We start from the raw sequence: 15,796 nt of genomic DNA, 5'->3' as shown, positions 1-15,796 counted from the left end.
GGTCTTTGAGTTCAATCGCACATTCTACAGTTTGCTTCTCAATCATAAGTGTGGTGCCACTCATTCTGAATGACAAAGCAACCTACCTAGCCAGAGCACCACAATGCATGCGAGTTTTAGTGCACCATTTTCAGACATGTGAACCATCTCCGTATTGAAGTGTGCTGAAAAAAATGGTACAGGACAATGAGGTGCACTGCCATCCAATTCAAAATGAATAGGCTGTCTCAACTCATTAAAATGTGTGCATCTCCAAAACTTAGTATGAATGGGTCCTAATAATCTGAATTCTGTAAAGCAAAACAGGCATGGTTTTCACAACTATCACACAAATACACTTTCTCTATTACACCACTGACTATGCAGATACATTTTTATTTTTTAACAGATGGCAGGACATGTAAATCCCATATAAAAAGGTCTACCCAAGCTCCTACAATCATTCTCTACTAAAAATGTAAGCAGTACAATCTTACTCTTCAGCCTGTATAGAGTCCGCAGGAGCAACATAGTTACTAGGAATATAACCAGTTTTTCCAGTGGCTATAGATCTTGCTTCCCACCAGTCTCCTTCCCTGTAAAGGAAAATAATTTACAAATAAATAAAATGTTCTTTATATTACAGAAAAAAAACAGGAAAATCACAAATTTTTTGGCCGTCTCTTCCAGCCAAAGCTCACCCTTTTACGTCTGTTGATCAAAGACCATGTGATCTTTGCCTGGGCCTTAGGCCATATACAAAAAAACACACACTGACAAACCCCTGCATCCATGCAAGCGATGTTGATGCAGGGATCTCTCCCCCTGTGCTATTGAGTTCTGACAGCAAGGACTATTCTCCACCTATCAGAATACACAGGTCAGCGCTGCAGCCATTGGAAGAAGCTGATTGAATGCTGGTCTTCCAGCAGAACAGTTCGACAGAAGCTGGTCTGTTGGACAGCGGGTACGCACATACCAAAATTCAACTGCTTCCAACTGAACTGGCTGAATTCCAGTACCTGTATACCTAGCTTTACTTTGAGTCTTCAACTCAGAACATGTAAACAGGTAAGGAGTTCTGATTTTTATTATAGGATTACTTTCTATGGGGAAGTCTGAAATAAAGAAATCCAGAATGTCAATATAATAGCCACACGATTACTAGCAACAGAGAGCAGCAATGATAGGCTCAAAATGTATTTGAGAAGTGTTTACTTTATAATGAGAAATCTACCACTGCTTTAAGAAGGGCATTTAGTATAATTGGAAGTTGTTGATGCCATATATACTAAGTGGGCATAGTAAGTGATGATTGGCATTAAAATAGAAATGTTTACATCCACTCCCACTCTAAAATCACTATAGAAGCTGTTCAGTAAAAATTCCACCATCTACCCACTCTGATATAGCACATGAAGAGTATTCATAGTATTTCATATGGTCCTGTGGAATTCTCTGTACTATGCCTCTACACTGTCAGAGTGGGTAAGTTGAGGTTATGTCTGCTTTTTGCCTCTCACACTTTTGTCCTTGAAAGTGTCACGACGGTAAGAAGTAATAACTAAGCATACTTATTTTAGGAGTTTGAAAATGTCCTCTTTAAATGCTCTTTCCTGCTTCTCTTCCTGCTTACTATCACACTGCACAGCTTGCATCGACTCTAGATAAATCTTAGGTTTAATACACCGTCAAGGAATAGCATCATTTTATACGAACTCAAAATATAAAAAGATACCGATAGCAGCAGCATTAAAGCCATTTTAGCTAAGATCGATATTGACTAGCCACTGCTTAGCTTTATGTCATGCTATGATACATTCAGAGAAACAGTGATTTCCCTTGTGGTGTACAATTGATGTTTTAAGGTGTGGCCTGTCTGAATCAGAAAAACAATGCCTTAATTCCAGCCAAACTAACAATTTGAGGACAGTGGATCTTGCAGTAAATTAAAATCCTGGTTTACCCGTTATCACATACTAAATATTTATACATTTTTAGGCAGAATATACATCAAAAACACCTGTACATATCCTGCAACAGCACAAAGAAACTGGCACAGAATTCTATCACAACTTACGTGTTATTAATTATTTGGAATCTTTCACCCTTTCTGAAAGAAAGATCTTCTGATGTCCTAGCTTCATAATCATATAAGGCAACAAAAACTGTAACTCCACCTACAAAAAAAAAAAAAAAAAATGAGATTATGAAAAGCAAAACGCAATGGACAGTCAAAAAAAAAAGAAAGAAAGAAAAATGATTATATAGAATGTCTTCCAACATAAAAGATATTTCAATATAGGACGATGGAGTTCGCTCAGGAATAGCATATGGCATTAACTAGGTCACAAAGTATTTAGGTTCACAGTATACAATCAGTACTTGAAAAAAAGAATGGTTTGATCATAATGGATCTGTCTTATAGAAACGTTTGTTTTATAGATCAAAATAGCCTCAACTGTTATGGAAAATACCAATCACTAAGGCCCCGTTCACATAGCAGCGACGCTACTTCCCGAGGCGACCTCCGAGGTCGCAGCGCGCTGCTCGCCCCGCGACCTCGGAGCGGCCGGCACGGACTTCATAACATTTAAGTCTATGACGGTCGCTCCGGGTCGCCCCAAAGAAGCTCCGGACCCTTTTTCTAAGTCGGAGCGACTTGTGTCGCTCCTATTAGAACGGGTCCGCAGCTTCCCTATGGAAGGCGATCTACGGCGACCTGTGAGGCGACCAGGTCGCCTCACAGGTCGCCCCAGTGTGAACGGGGACTTACAAGTTCTGTAAGTGATGGAGATAATTTACCATCCCTAGCACGGTCATATGCACACTACGCACAAATATGGTCAAAGTCAGTACCCCACCATGGTTCTGAACTATGAAAGGAGTGTATTGTAAACTAAAGCAGAACTAAAACTGAAATTAAAAAATTTCGAGCAGACTGGCTCCCAGATGATGGAACTCCTACACATGCATGCATGTCAATCAAGATGGCCAAAGACTGGCACCTGAAAGATCCAGGGAGAAGGCGTCAGTGCTGGCAAGGGACTATTGGACCCAAAGTAAGTAATGTGGACTGTAACAAATAGCTTTACCCAGACACTGGGTATAAAGTAATGAAAACAAAGCCGAATTTAAAACTGGAGAGCAAAAACGGTCATTGCTGACTTGTTTTTAATAGTCCAGGTTCCTGGGATCATCCTGGTCAATGGCTTTTTACATAGTAGGTCAGTGACCTGGTACAAGCATGCAACCAGTTAAGTCTTATAACTGAATTTCCTGCATGTGTACATGTTTCAGGACAGGGGATTCCTTTCTATAGTGGAGCCAGAATCAGCCCTATAACATGTACCTTTAACCACTTGCCGACCAGCCGCCGTACTTCTACTATGGCAGGTTGGCTCTGTCCCGTGAAATGACATACATGTACGTCGCTTTGCGAGACCGCTATTGGGGCAGCACGCACGCGCGGATTGGCCCAAGTGGAGTCAATCAGCAGGTCCGGGGGAAACAATGTCCGCCGGCACCCGCAATCTCTCCCCAATCCCCATGGAAACAGAACGGAGGTCTGCCAATGTAAACACGGCAGACCACTGTTCTGCCAGTGATGAACACAGGGATCCTGTGTTCCTCCTATTTAGGAACACAGGTCTCTGTTTATCCAGCAAGTCCATCCCCCACACAGTTAGAAAGCACCCCCAAAGGACACATTTAACCCTTTTATCGCCCCTGATGTTAACCCCTTCCCCGCCAGTGTCATTAGTACAGTAACAGTGAATAGTCTTAGCACTGATTACTGTAGTAATGTCACTTGTCCCCTCAAAAGTGTCAAAAATGTCAGGTGTCCGATCTGTCTGCCGCAATCCCGCTAAAAATCGCTTATCGCCATTACTAGAAAAAAAAAACTACTACAAATCTTTCCCCTAGTTTGTAGACGTGATAACTTTTGCGCAAACCAATCAATATACACTTATTGGGATTTTTTTTTACCAAATATATGTAGCAAAATACACATTGGTCTAAAATTATTAAAAAAAATTGATTTTTGTCTTGTGTAAAATCCTTTTCTCTGATGTTCATTGACGGGCACAGTTCCATATCTTCTTTGACCCTTGGGTTATGCTGCTCTCCATAGGAGTAGGAGGAAACAAAATTTGTCTACGCCCCTAGGGCGGTCCAAGGGGGTATACTTCCCACTTCCTGCTATAGGACTTCAGTTTGTAACAAGCAGTGTCAGAAGAATACATAGCCCAACTCAACAGAGGGGTGGGTGCTGTGTCCGTCCATGATCATCACAGAAAAGGATTTTACGATGAGAAAAATTCAGTTCTCTCTCATTCACCGACAGGCACAGCTCCCTATCTTCTTTGACCTTTGGGATATCCCAAAACAGTGTCAATATGAGTGGGAAAAACACAGCAATGCACATAATTCCCAAAAAGGGCTAAACCTAGTAAACCAGGTACACCAGGAGCTCAACCAGGAACAGCTGGAGCTCACCTACCAGAAAGAATACACCCTCAAGATGCAGGAGCCTCTGCAAAAGCAGCCTGCAAAACTTTGCAGCTGAACGCAGCACATAGAGTACATCCACCTTGTAAAACTTGGGGAATGTGTGCACAGACAACCATGTGGCCGCCTTGCACATCTGAACCACTGAAGCCTGATGACGGAAGGCCCAGGAGGCACTAAGCGCCCTTGTAGAATATGCCTTAACAGGGAAAGGAGGATCCTAACCCTTAATGGAATAGGCCTGCACCACCGTCTGCCTGTTCCATCTGGAAATGATCACAGCAGATGCGGCCTGCCCCTTACGAGATCCATCTGTAAGGACAAACAAAGAATCAGATTTCCGAATCAACTCAGTCGCCGCCACCAGGTACACCGATTGCCTAAACCACATCCAAGAAATGCAAAACTTCTTCTTTAGGATGTTTCAGCTTAGTGCACAAGGAAGACAACACAATGTCTTCATCCAAGTGGAAACCCGAGACGACCTTAGGAAGGAATGACTGACAGGGACGTAGCACCACTTTGTCCCTGTGAACCACCAGGTAAGGTGAACAACAGGCCAAGGCAGCCAGTTCCGACACCCTGCGTGCAGAAGTAATAGCCACCAAAAAAACGACCTTCTATGAGAGAGTAAGCAGAGGAAGTTCACAAATATTTTCAAAAGGCGGTTTCTGAAGAACCGACAGTACCAAATTGAGGTCGCACGGGAGGTACCAGAGACCTTACCGGAGGAGCCAAGTGGCGAACCCCCTGGACGAAAGTGTGAACCAAAGAATTTGCAGTCAACGGCCATTGGAAAAAAATTGTCAAGGCAGAAATCTGGCCCTTGACTTGATGGTGCCCAGGGCCAAACGTTGATCCACACCTTGTTGTAGAAACTCCAGCAATACAGCCGAGACCACAGACCCGGAAGGAAGATGGGCAAAGATGGATGCGGCCGGCAGTGGGGACATCGCGGGCTTCGTTGCAGGTGTCACATAATGTGCTAGTATGCGAAGCATACTAGCACATTATGCATTTACTTTGCAGGAGAAAAAAGGAAGAGTTTACTTCCTCTTTAACAGAGTAGGAATCACCAAATCAGACAACCCTCTATCCTTCAGTACCTGGCTTTCAATAGCCAGGCCGTTAAAAGCCAGCGACCGTAAAGCAGGAAGGAAGATCGACCCTTGAGACAAAAGATCTTCCCTGGGAGGGAGTCTCCAAGGAACATCGGCTATCAGCCTTACGAGGCCTGCATACCAAGACTGGCGAGGCCAGTCTGGATCCTCCAGAATGACTGGAATCCCTTCTGCGCAAAGTCTCGGCAGAAGCTGTAGCGGAGGAAAAGTGTAAATCAGATCATACTGACCCCAAGGGGCCACCAGAGCATCACAAGACCTTGCCACAAACCTCAACCTTCTGGTTGAGACGAGAGGCCAACAGGTCCACATTGGGAGTCTCCCACCGGAGACACAGTTGTTGAAACACTTCCGGATGAAGAGACCATTAGCCCGGACTCAGGGCCTGCCGACTGAGGTAATCCGGCCGCAAATGTTCCACCCCTAGAATGTGCACAGCAGAGAAGGCTTGAACATATCGTTCTGCCCACCTTAGAATGTCAGCTACTTCTCTGGCAGCTAGGGCACTTTTGGTGCCCCCTTGATTGACATATGTTACAGCCGTGACATTGTCCGACTGAATTCTTTACGGACACCCCTGGTAACCACTGTCCAGTACAGGGGGAGAAAGGATTTCCCTTGTCAAAGCGCCAGGGAACGGAGTCACCAAAGCAAGGATCCCCTCGCACCCCGGCTCAACAGGATCAGATCGTCCAGAGATTGAGGATTTTTGTCCCATTTGGCAAAAATCTCCATTTGCAGAGGCCTGGTTTGGAACTGAGCAAACCGAACCGCCTTGAAGGTGGAGACCATCAAGCCCAGCACTTGCATGCAAGTCCTGAAAGGCGACCGACAGTTGGACAACAGGAGCTGAATCGCATGCTGCAACTTCAGCAGTTTTGTCTCCGGAAGAAACACCCTGACTGAGGCTGAATCCAAAGACAAGGCCCAGGTAGGCAGGTTATTGGACAGAATCAGAGCTAATTTCTGAAAATTCAGCGTCCAGCCGAACTCTTGCAGAGTTCGCACAGTGATGTCCAGATCGTCTTAAGACAGACGGAGACTCGCAGAAGGTGATCGTCCAGGCACCCTAGTACAGCGATTCACCGGGGCCAACACTTTTGTAAACAACCGAGGAGCTGAGGCAAGACCAAAGGGTAACGCCACAAATTGATAATGTTCCTCTCCCAAGGCAAAACAAAGAAAACGCTGGTCCTCTACATATATTGGGATATGAAGGTAAGCATCCTTGCTATTGAGAGGGCAGAAAATCCCCTTGATGAAGGGAAGCCACCACCATGCGAAAGGACTCTATCCGAAATTTCTGAACCCGCACAAAGCGATTCAGAGCCTTGAGATCCAAGATCGGACGGACCTTGCCTTCCTTTCTGGGAACAGTAAACAGATTAAAAAAAAATTCCTGAAAATGTTCCAACTCTGGAACCGGGACAAAAGGTCCCTGTGATAGCAGATCCTGCACCACCCCATAAAGGCCCAGCAGCCGATCCTGGGGCAGGTGCAAGTTGGAAAGAAAGAACCTTGCCGGAGGCAAGGACCAAAACTCGATCTTGTAACCGGACTGAATCAACTCCAGGATCTATTTGTCTTGAAAGAGGGGTCCATGGGTTTGGAAAGAAGCAAAGACCCTCGCCCACACCAGATACGGGTGAGGGCGCCCCTTCAGGCAGAAGAGGGCTTGTCTGCGGAACCAGTGGAATCGGCTTTTGACTTAACAGCCCATGGCCTCTTGGAACCTCCCACGAAGTTACGGGTGGACTTTTGTCCCTTGTCCTGCGAGCCCGCTGGGCGAAAATGCTGTGTGAGCGCCGAGAAGAAAGGACCACATTTACGACAAGGCTTTGTTCTTGGCAATCCGTGGAAGCAGAATACTCTTACCTCCCGTAAGACCTTTAATAATCTCTTCCATAGAAGCTCCAATTAGGTGGTTTCCTACAAAAGGGAGATCAGTCAACACCTTTTTGGAAGCCTGGTCCACAGACCAGTATTTTAGCCAAATCATGCGGCGACATGTCACAGCTGTCACAGCCACCCTGCAGGCTAAAGGAGCCACTTGCACAGAGGAATCACAGATATACTGTAACATCTGTATCAACTGATCCGCCAGCTCAGGAGGATGTTGAACCCCTTTCAAATCCTGGAGCAGAAGCTTTTCTGATTCTGTTAAGGTCTGGGAGACAAAGGTGATGACAAACACTGGCCTCAACATTGAACCTGCCACGGTGTAAAGGTATCGGACCAACAGCTCTCTTGTCCACCGGGTCATTTTAACCACTTTACCACTAGAGGATTTTGCGGTCTTACGTCTGGGCCACTTTTTGCGATTCGGCGCTGTGCAAATTTAACTGACAATTGCGCGGTCGTGCGACGCCATATCCAAACTAAATTTACGTCCTTTTTTCCCACAAACAGAGCTTTCTTTTGGTGGTATTTGATCACCTGTGCGATTTTTACTTTTTGCGCTATAAACAAAAAAAGAGCGTAAATTTTGAAAAAACAATATTTTTCACATTTTTTTATATGAAATTCCCCCCAAAAAAATGTAAAAATCAAATTTTTTTTACATTTTGGGCAATTTGTTTTCTGCTACCTATGTCTGGTAAAAAAATTCACAATAAGCGTATTTTGATTGGTTTGCGCAAAAGTTATTGCGTTTACTAAGGGAATGATTTCTGTCACTTTTGGTGTTTTTTTTTTAACGAGTAATGGCGGCGATCTGCGATTTTTTTTGCGGGACTGCGACATTGCGGCGGACAGATCGGACCTTTGACTGACATTTTTGACACTTTTGGGGGTACCAGTGACATTACTGCAGTAATCAGTGCTATATATATGCACTGTTACTGTAAAAATGACACTGGCAGGGAAGGGGTTAATTTTATTGGAGAGGGAGGGGTTAATGTATGCCTGGTGCTTACGGACGTGTGTGGGGGGAGGTGACTGTGTGACACAAGGACAGATCCAGGGTTCAGCTATGCTGAACAATGCAATCTGACCCTGCCTGTCACTTAGGAGATCCGCCCGCTTGTGTTTACACAAGCAGGCGAATCTCCACACTAGATCCCCGACGATCGGGGAAGAGCAGCAGCGATCGCCACTGCTCCTCCCCTGGCCCGACTTCCGCTGTGACTGAATACAGCGGGAGCGAGCCTCCGGCGGCGCGCCCACGCCGCCGAGAAGGGGGGAGTGTCTGATGACGTAGATCTACGTCGTCAGACGATATCAGACCACTTTGCCGCAGTACTATCAACGTAAGCAGACGGCAAGTGGTTAAAAGATGGGGAAAGCTCCAATGGAAGAAGCGTGGCTTTATTCAATCCGGAAACCTGACAATCCAAAACTGGTGGAACCGTCAGTTTCTTTAAAAGGGACTCTTCAAAAAGGATACCTCCTTGAAAAATGCTTGGGAATCCCAACCATGCGTTTCAGGGTTCCCCACTGACTTGCAACAATCTCGAAATAGGCAGGAAAGAGGAACAGCTTAGTCATCTTCGATGGTTTGCGGGTACCAAATTGCAGTAAGGCAGCATTAGCTGTGTCTTCCAATTTTAAAGTTTCTGCACTGATATAGTCATAGTCAGTGCCTCCACAAGCGCCTTTTTATGCGTGGCTGCAGTAAAGAAGAGGATTCCTCCTCACTATCAGAGCACTCCGGGTGCGTGGATGCAGACCCAGTGGGTTGACTCGCATCCGTGGCGCCCAAATCCACCTCAGAATATGAGGAGGCAGGGGAGACAAGTGAAGGCGGAGGGCGCTTCTTGCTAGGTCGCTTTGAAATGGCCATAACCACTTTTGACACTAATGACTGCAGGACTGTCGTCCTGGCCGCCAGGGCAGATTGAGACCCAGAGGGTCCCGCAGCTTCCGAGTGTGGGTCAGGTGGTGACACGTGCTCCAGGGACTCCATGGTTAACCCGAAGGCTGCCCGCAAGATTGTGGAAAAAAAAAATATAATAAAAAACCCCCTTCACCGCTGCAGCAGTAGTACTACAAGTCCCAGCGCACCAGCGGCGCTGCTACAGCAGAAAAAGGGGGCTGTAACGCAAAGGGAATTTTTCAATAGGAAACTCTGAAAACATGGCCGCCGGACTACACAAACATGGCAGCCGAAGCTGAAGAACAGCCATCGACAGCAAAATGGCGGCGGCCAGGACCCCCACCTGCCCTCCAGGTACATTGTTTGCCAGGAGGGCCCTAACAGGGACCCCTGCTATATAAAAGATTGTAAACCGCCCGCGGTGCACTCCCTCCCCTCGTCTGCCCATCACCGCATGACTACCACACCTGAGAATAGCCTGGCCACCCCGGGGGAGGGGGGACTAAGGGGGGTAGGTGAGGGCGACTTGTGCAGGTAGACCCTGCTAGTGGGGAGGGGCACCATGTGGGGGCCTGCCAACCAAAGGAAAGGGCCGCGTAACATTTTACCGGAAAAGAGGGGGGACACTACTTATCACACCTGGGAACCGAGCGGGCACCACTTAGGGTAGCTCACCGCACCATCTTCGAATGGGGGTGCTGCGACCAGAGGTACGCTGAGACTCAGGTAGTGACCAGTGTCGTGACCAGGGCTATGCGTCCTCGCTAGGTATTTTATTTGCCGGCAGCCCCTGTCCAGTGGGGCTACGTTACGGCCAACCTAGCTCGGAGCTAAAGTTGGGTTGCGCTTGCTGGGCAGACTGGGAATACTAAGGATCTAGGATATCCAGTGTGTCGCCCAGTCCGGCAGTTGATTATTATTTTCTGTTCCTGTGAGAACTACAAAAAAGGAAGAAAAACATTTTGGTTAAAAAGGAAAAAAATCCCAGGACCAGAGATCCCAGCAAGGAACTAGGTCCTTACTAGGGCTGGGCGATATGGCTGAAAACTGTATCACGATATCAGTGTTTCATATCGGTCGATATCGATAATTATTGATATTTTTTATTACCCATTTAAAATAAGGACCCTAGGGTGATAATGCAGGGCGGCGGGCATGGTACAGGAGAATGCAGGGCGACTGGCATGGTGCAGGAGAATGCAGGGCGACTGGCATGGTGCAGGAGAATGCAGGGCGACTGGCATGGTGCAGGAGAATGCAGGGCGACTGGCATGGTGCAGGAGAATGCAGGGCGACTGGCATGGTGCAGGAGAATGCAGGGCGACTGGCATGGTGCAGGAGAATGCAGGGCGACTGGCATGGTGCAGGAGAATGCAGGGCGACTGGCATGGTGCAGGAGAATGCAGGGCACTGGCATGGTGCAGGAGAATGCAGGGCACTGGCATGGTGCAGGAGAATGCAGGGCACTGGCATGGTGCAGGAGAATGCAGGGCACTGGCATGGTACAGGAGAATGCAGGGTACTGGCGTGGTACAAGAGGATCCGGGGTTGTGGGCATACTACAGGAGATGCAGTGCTGTGGGCATGGTACAGGTAGACCATGCCCGCAGCACTGCATCCCTTGTAGTGTGCCCGCAGCCCTGCATAATGGCAGGTAGTGAAGCTGTTTCACTTACCTGTTCCAGAGGCGCCTTCATTTTAAAAATGGCGCCGCCCGGCGCCGCCACGTCATTGCGCACGCGCCGCCACCGCTCGTGTAATTTCGGCTATTCCCGGCCTCTCCCCAGCGGCGGCGGCGCGTGCGCGGTGACATGTATGCGACGGGCGGCGCCATTTTTAAAGCTTAAACCCGTCGGAGCGGACTTTGTTTTATCGTTCAAAGTCTTTTATTACTATCGATCACGTGACTATCGCGATACATATCGGTATCGTTTTATCGCCCAGCCCTAGTCCTTACTCCTGACTAGGCAGAAAAAAACTGAAGTCTTACCCCCTAGGACTGCACTAGGGGCATAGTCAAATTTGTCTCTGCCTAATCCTACTCCAATGGAGAGCAGCATAACCCAAGGGTCAAAGATGATATGGAGCTGTGTCCGTCAATGAAAGATCAACATTACATTATTGGGAATGTTTTATAGCAGAAAGTAAAAAATGTTTAACCTCCACCCTCCCCCCCAACTCTTATTAGTGCAAAAAAATAAATAAAATCACACAGCTGATCAAATACCCCCAAAAGAAAGCTCTATTTGTGGGGAAAAAAGGACATCAATTTTATTTGGGTACAGCCTCCCACGACCTCACAGTTGTCAAAGTAACTCAGTGCCGTATTGCAATGGCCTGGTCATTAAGGAGGTAAAACCTTCCGGTCCAGTAGTTAAACCAAATGAGCAATATCAACTTTCATATTTTTATCATCACAGGACCCTTTTCATTTTTTTGTTGCCAATAATCCCAAATATCCAAGTAGAACATTTCAGCCAGCTATTTCCCCAATCACAAAACTGCCCATGCCACACACGTCTCTTTTTCTAAGCATTTTTGGTGAGCCAAGTGCTGTTAATTCTCAAGGCAGTTAATATCTATTCACAACTGTTCAGGAAATTCTGATATACTTCAATCAGCAGACTGAGCCAAGAGATGTAAATCAGTGTACTACTGAACTTCGGATTATTATTATTAGATACAGACCAAGTACTTCATGGAGCATGTTAATCTTATTTACCACCCAAAATGGATTTATTCATTATCTAAAATGTATATCTGATCTCTGTCCACAACAGAAGCATGTTTTTTAAACTGTTCCATGCAGATCATAAAGTAAACCTCTCCGCAGACAGAAAAAATTGGATATTTTACTTAACTGTAAAATCCATTTCTCCGAGTCCACCGACGGACGTAGCTACGGCTTTAAATCAGACGGATGGGTAATAAGCCCCTCCCACTAAGAGTGACCAGGTAGAGCCAAAGGCTTTGACATGCCCAGGGGGGCGGGGTCCCTGGGGTATTACCCCTGGCTTCACCGTTGCATCTTGAGTTTAGTTGCAAGCAGTGAATAATAACCAAAACCCAACTCTTCAGAGAAAAAAGGGGTGGGAGCTACGGCCATCGGTGAACTCAGAGAAATACATTTTTTACGGCAAGTAAAAAATCCCATTTTCTCTTTTGTCCACCGACAGACGTAGCGGCTGCTTTAAATCATAGATGGATGGGACGTCCAAAAGCAGTAACCACTGAGGGGTGGGGAAAGGACAAACTTAAAAGAATGCAATTCCCACGGCTAACATAGCCAACTATATAACATGGAGCCCAACAACTGGGGCTCAATGTAGCAAAAATAGACTGCCCCTTAAATGGCGGCCTGCAAACCTTGCGGCCAAAGGACGCATCTGAGAATGCTAACACTTATGCCTGATGGCGGAAAGCCCAAGAGGCACTCAACGCCCATGTAGAGTGAGCCGTAACAGGGAAAGGAGGAAAACCTTGCCCTTAAGAAAATATGCCTTCACCACGGTCTGTCTGATCCATCGAGAGATGGCTGCCGCAGACGCAGCCTGACCCTTATGGGGTCCATTCGTATTCATGAACAGAGAGCCCGATTTACGAAAGGACTCAGTCTTCAGATACACCAGTATCGCCCGAACCACATCCAAGCAATGCAAGGCAATTTCCTTAGGATGTGAAGGTTTCGGACAGAGTGACGAAAGAACTATGTCTTCGTTCAGATGGAAGTCTGAAATCACCTTAGGAATAGACGACGGATTAGGCCGTAACACTACCTTATTCCTGTGTATTACCAGATAAGGAGAGCGGCAAAATAGTGCCGCTAGTTAAGAAAACCTGCACGCAGAGGTAATAGCCACCAAAAAGGCACCTTTCTGCGACAAGGCAAGCAATGTGTCTTATGTTCTCGAAAGGAGATGTCTGAAGAACCGATAGAACCAAATTAAGGTCCCAAGGAGGCAACGGAGACCTCCGGGGGGGGGGGGGGGGGGGAGCCAAATGACGAACCCCTTGAAGAAACGTACAATTTAAAGAGTGCGTAGCCAAAGGGGGTTGGAAATACACAGTCAAGGCCGAGATCTGACACTTAAAGAGTGCCCAATGCCAAACGTTGATCAACCCCTTTCTGCAGAAAGGTCAGGATCCTGCTGATAGCAAAGGATCTAGGATGCAGCTTCAGCGATTCGCACCAAGCAATGTACGCTTTGCACGTACGATGATAAATCTTCTGAGAAGTGGAGTTCCCAGCCTTGAGTAAGGTAGGGTTCACAGAATTGGACAGACCCCTGTCCTTTAACACCTTGCTCTCAACAGCCAAGCCGTTAAAGCCAGCGACTGTAAAGCAGGATTGAAGATCGGACCCTGAGATAGAAGATCCTCCCACAGAGGAACTGTCCACGGACCTGCGACCTTCAGCCGAATCAAGTCTGTGTACCAGGATCTCCAGGGCCAATCTGGAGTCACCAGAATTACCGGTATCCCCTCCAACGTGACCCTGCATAACAGGCGAGATAAAAGTTTTAGCGGAGAAAAAGCATAAATTAGCCCGTACTGGCTCCAGGGAGTCACCAGGGCGTCTACTGCATCGGCCAGAGGATCTCTGGACCGAGCCACAAACTTTGAAACTTTCCTGTTTTGTCTGGAGACGAACTGGTCCACATCCGTGGTCCCCCACCGGAGACACAGCTGGTGAAACACTTGTGGATGCAGGGACCACTCTCCCTGATCCAGGGTTTGATGACTCAGGTAGTCTGCCTGCCAATTGTCTATGCCAGGAATGTACACGGCGGATAGGGCTGGGACATAGTCCTCTGGCCAGCGCAGGATCTTTGCTACCTCTAGAGCCGCCAGGGCACTCCTGGTGCCCCCTTAATGATTGACATATGCCACGGCCGTGACATTGTCAGACTGGACTCGAACAGAACAGCCCTTGAGATTGTCCGTCCAGTGGAACAGGCTCAACTTGATTGCTCTCAGTTCAAGAACGTTGATCGGGAGCTTGGACTCTTCCAACGTCCAGGTCCCTTGAACATTCACCCCCCCCCCCCCCCAACTGGTCAGACAGGCATCGGTCGTCACCACCGCCTAGAATAATTGAAAAAAGGATTTCCCGTGGAGAGGATTTGGAGAGCTGAGCCACCAATTCAGAGAGTCCTTGGATCTCCGACTGAAGCGAATTAGACTATCCAGGGATAGAGGATCCTTGTCCCATTTGACAAGGATCTCCTGCTGCAAAAGTCTTGTGTGAGCCTGAGCATAAGTTACGGCCTCGAAGGAGGACAACAGCAGGCCCTGCACCTGCATAGATGACCCGAGAGACACCAGGTCGCAGGCCAGCAGCGACAGAATCGCTGCCCTTAACCTCTAACTTCACAGGAGGTAGAAATACCTTTGCCGAAGCTGAATCTAGGATCATCCCTAGATACTCCAGTCTGGTAGTTGGAACCAGGGCAGATCTCTGAAGGTCGAGATTCCAACCGAACTGCTGTGAATGGTCACCTCCAAATCCCGTTCCAATGTCACAGACGAGTCTGCTTGGAGAAGATTGTCCAGGTACCCCAGAATCACTATTCCTATCTGTCGTAGCAGAGCCAGGATAGAGGCCAACACCTTGGTGAAGACCCTGGGAGCAGAGGCGAGACCAAACGGTAATGCCACAAATTGAAAATGGTCCTTGCCCACCGGGAAGCAGAGGAATCGTTGATGACCCTGGCAAATAGGGACATGGAGATAGGCATCCTTGATATCGATCAAGGCCAGCAGGTCCCCCTGATGCAAGAACGCCACCACTGACCGCAGGGACTCCATGCAAAATTTCTGGACGCGCACAAAGCGGGTCAGAGTTTTGAAGTCCAAGATTGGACGCAATTTACCCTCCTTCCGTGGAACGGGAAATAGGTTAGAATAGAACCCTTCTAAAGCGTTCCCGATGAGGAACCAGTAAAATCACGCCTTGTGACAGCATATCCCGAATCGCTACCTGCAGCTCCTCAAGGCGGTCTGGGGACAGCTGAAGATTGGAGGGAAAAAATCTGTTTGGGGGACGGGAACTAAACTATCTTGTACCCGGACCGAATGACCTTGTGGACCCACCTGTCCTGCAACAGTGAGGTCCAAGGATCCGGGAAGAAACTGAGACGTCCCCCCATCCCTAAAGTGGGTGGGGGCACCCCTTCAGGCAGAAGGGGTCTGCTTGGAGGTGCTGGGGCAGAGGATTTCAGCTTACCAGCCCACCGTTTCCCGGATCCTTTTCCGCCCGAAGTCTGTTTGGTTTTCTGGGACACGGTCGCACGAAAAAGACGGTTATGGGCTGTAAAGGAAGGACCTCGCTTACGCGAGAGACACTTACCCTTAGTTGAGTGAGGCAGGA

General features: G+C 47.6%; 1 protein-coding gene across 1 annotated transcript in view; it reads right to left on the bottom strand.

Annotated features, from left to right (window-relative positions):
• YES1 (YES proto-oncogene 1, Src family tyrosine kinase) overlaps window positions 1–15,796 on the bottom strand; it is a 138,806-nt gene that overhangs the window by 42,784 nt on the left and 80,226 nt on the right. The window contains exons 3-4 of the mRNA XM_082258783.1: window positions 2,060–2,159; window positions 477–575 (exon numbers count right to left, since the gene is read on the bottom strand). Coding sequence (XP_082114909.1) covers window positions 477–575; window positions 2,060–2,159 — 199 coding nt within the window. The remainder of the gene's footprint in view (window positions 1–476; window positions 576–2,059; window positions 2,160–15,796) is intronic.

Source organism: Pelophylax lessonae (genome assembly GCF_965119305.1).
Source record: "Pelophylax lessonae genome assembly, chromosome: 5".
In the NCBI taxonomy this organism is placed as follows: Eukaryota; Metazoa; Chordata; class Amphibia; order Anura; family Ranidae; genus Pelophylax; species Pelophylax lessonae.
This window is presented reverse-complemented; position numbering and strand designations above follow the sequence as displayed.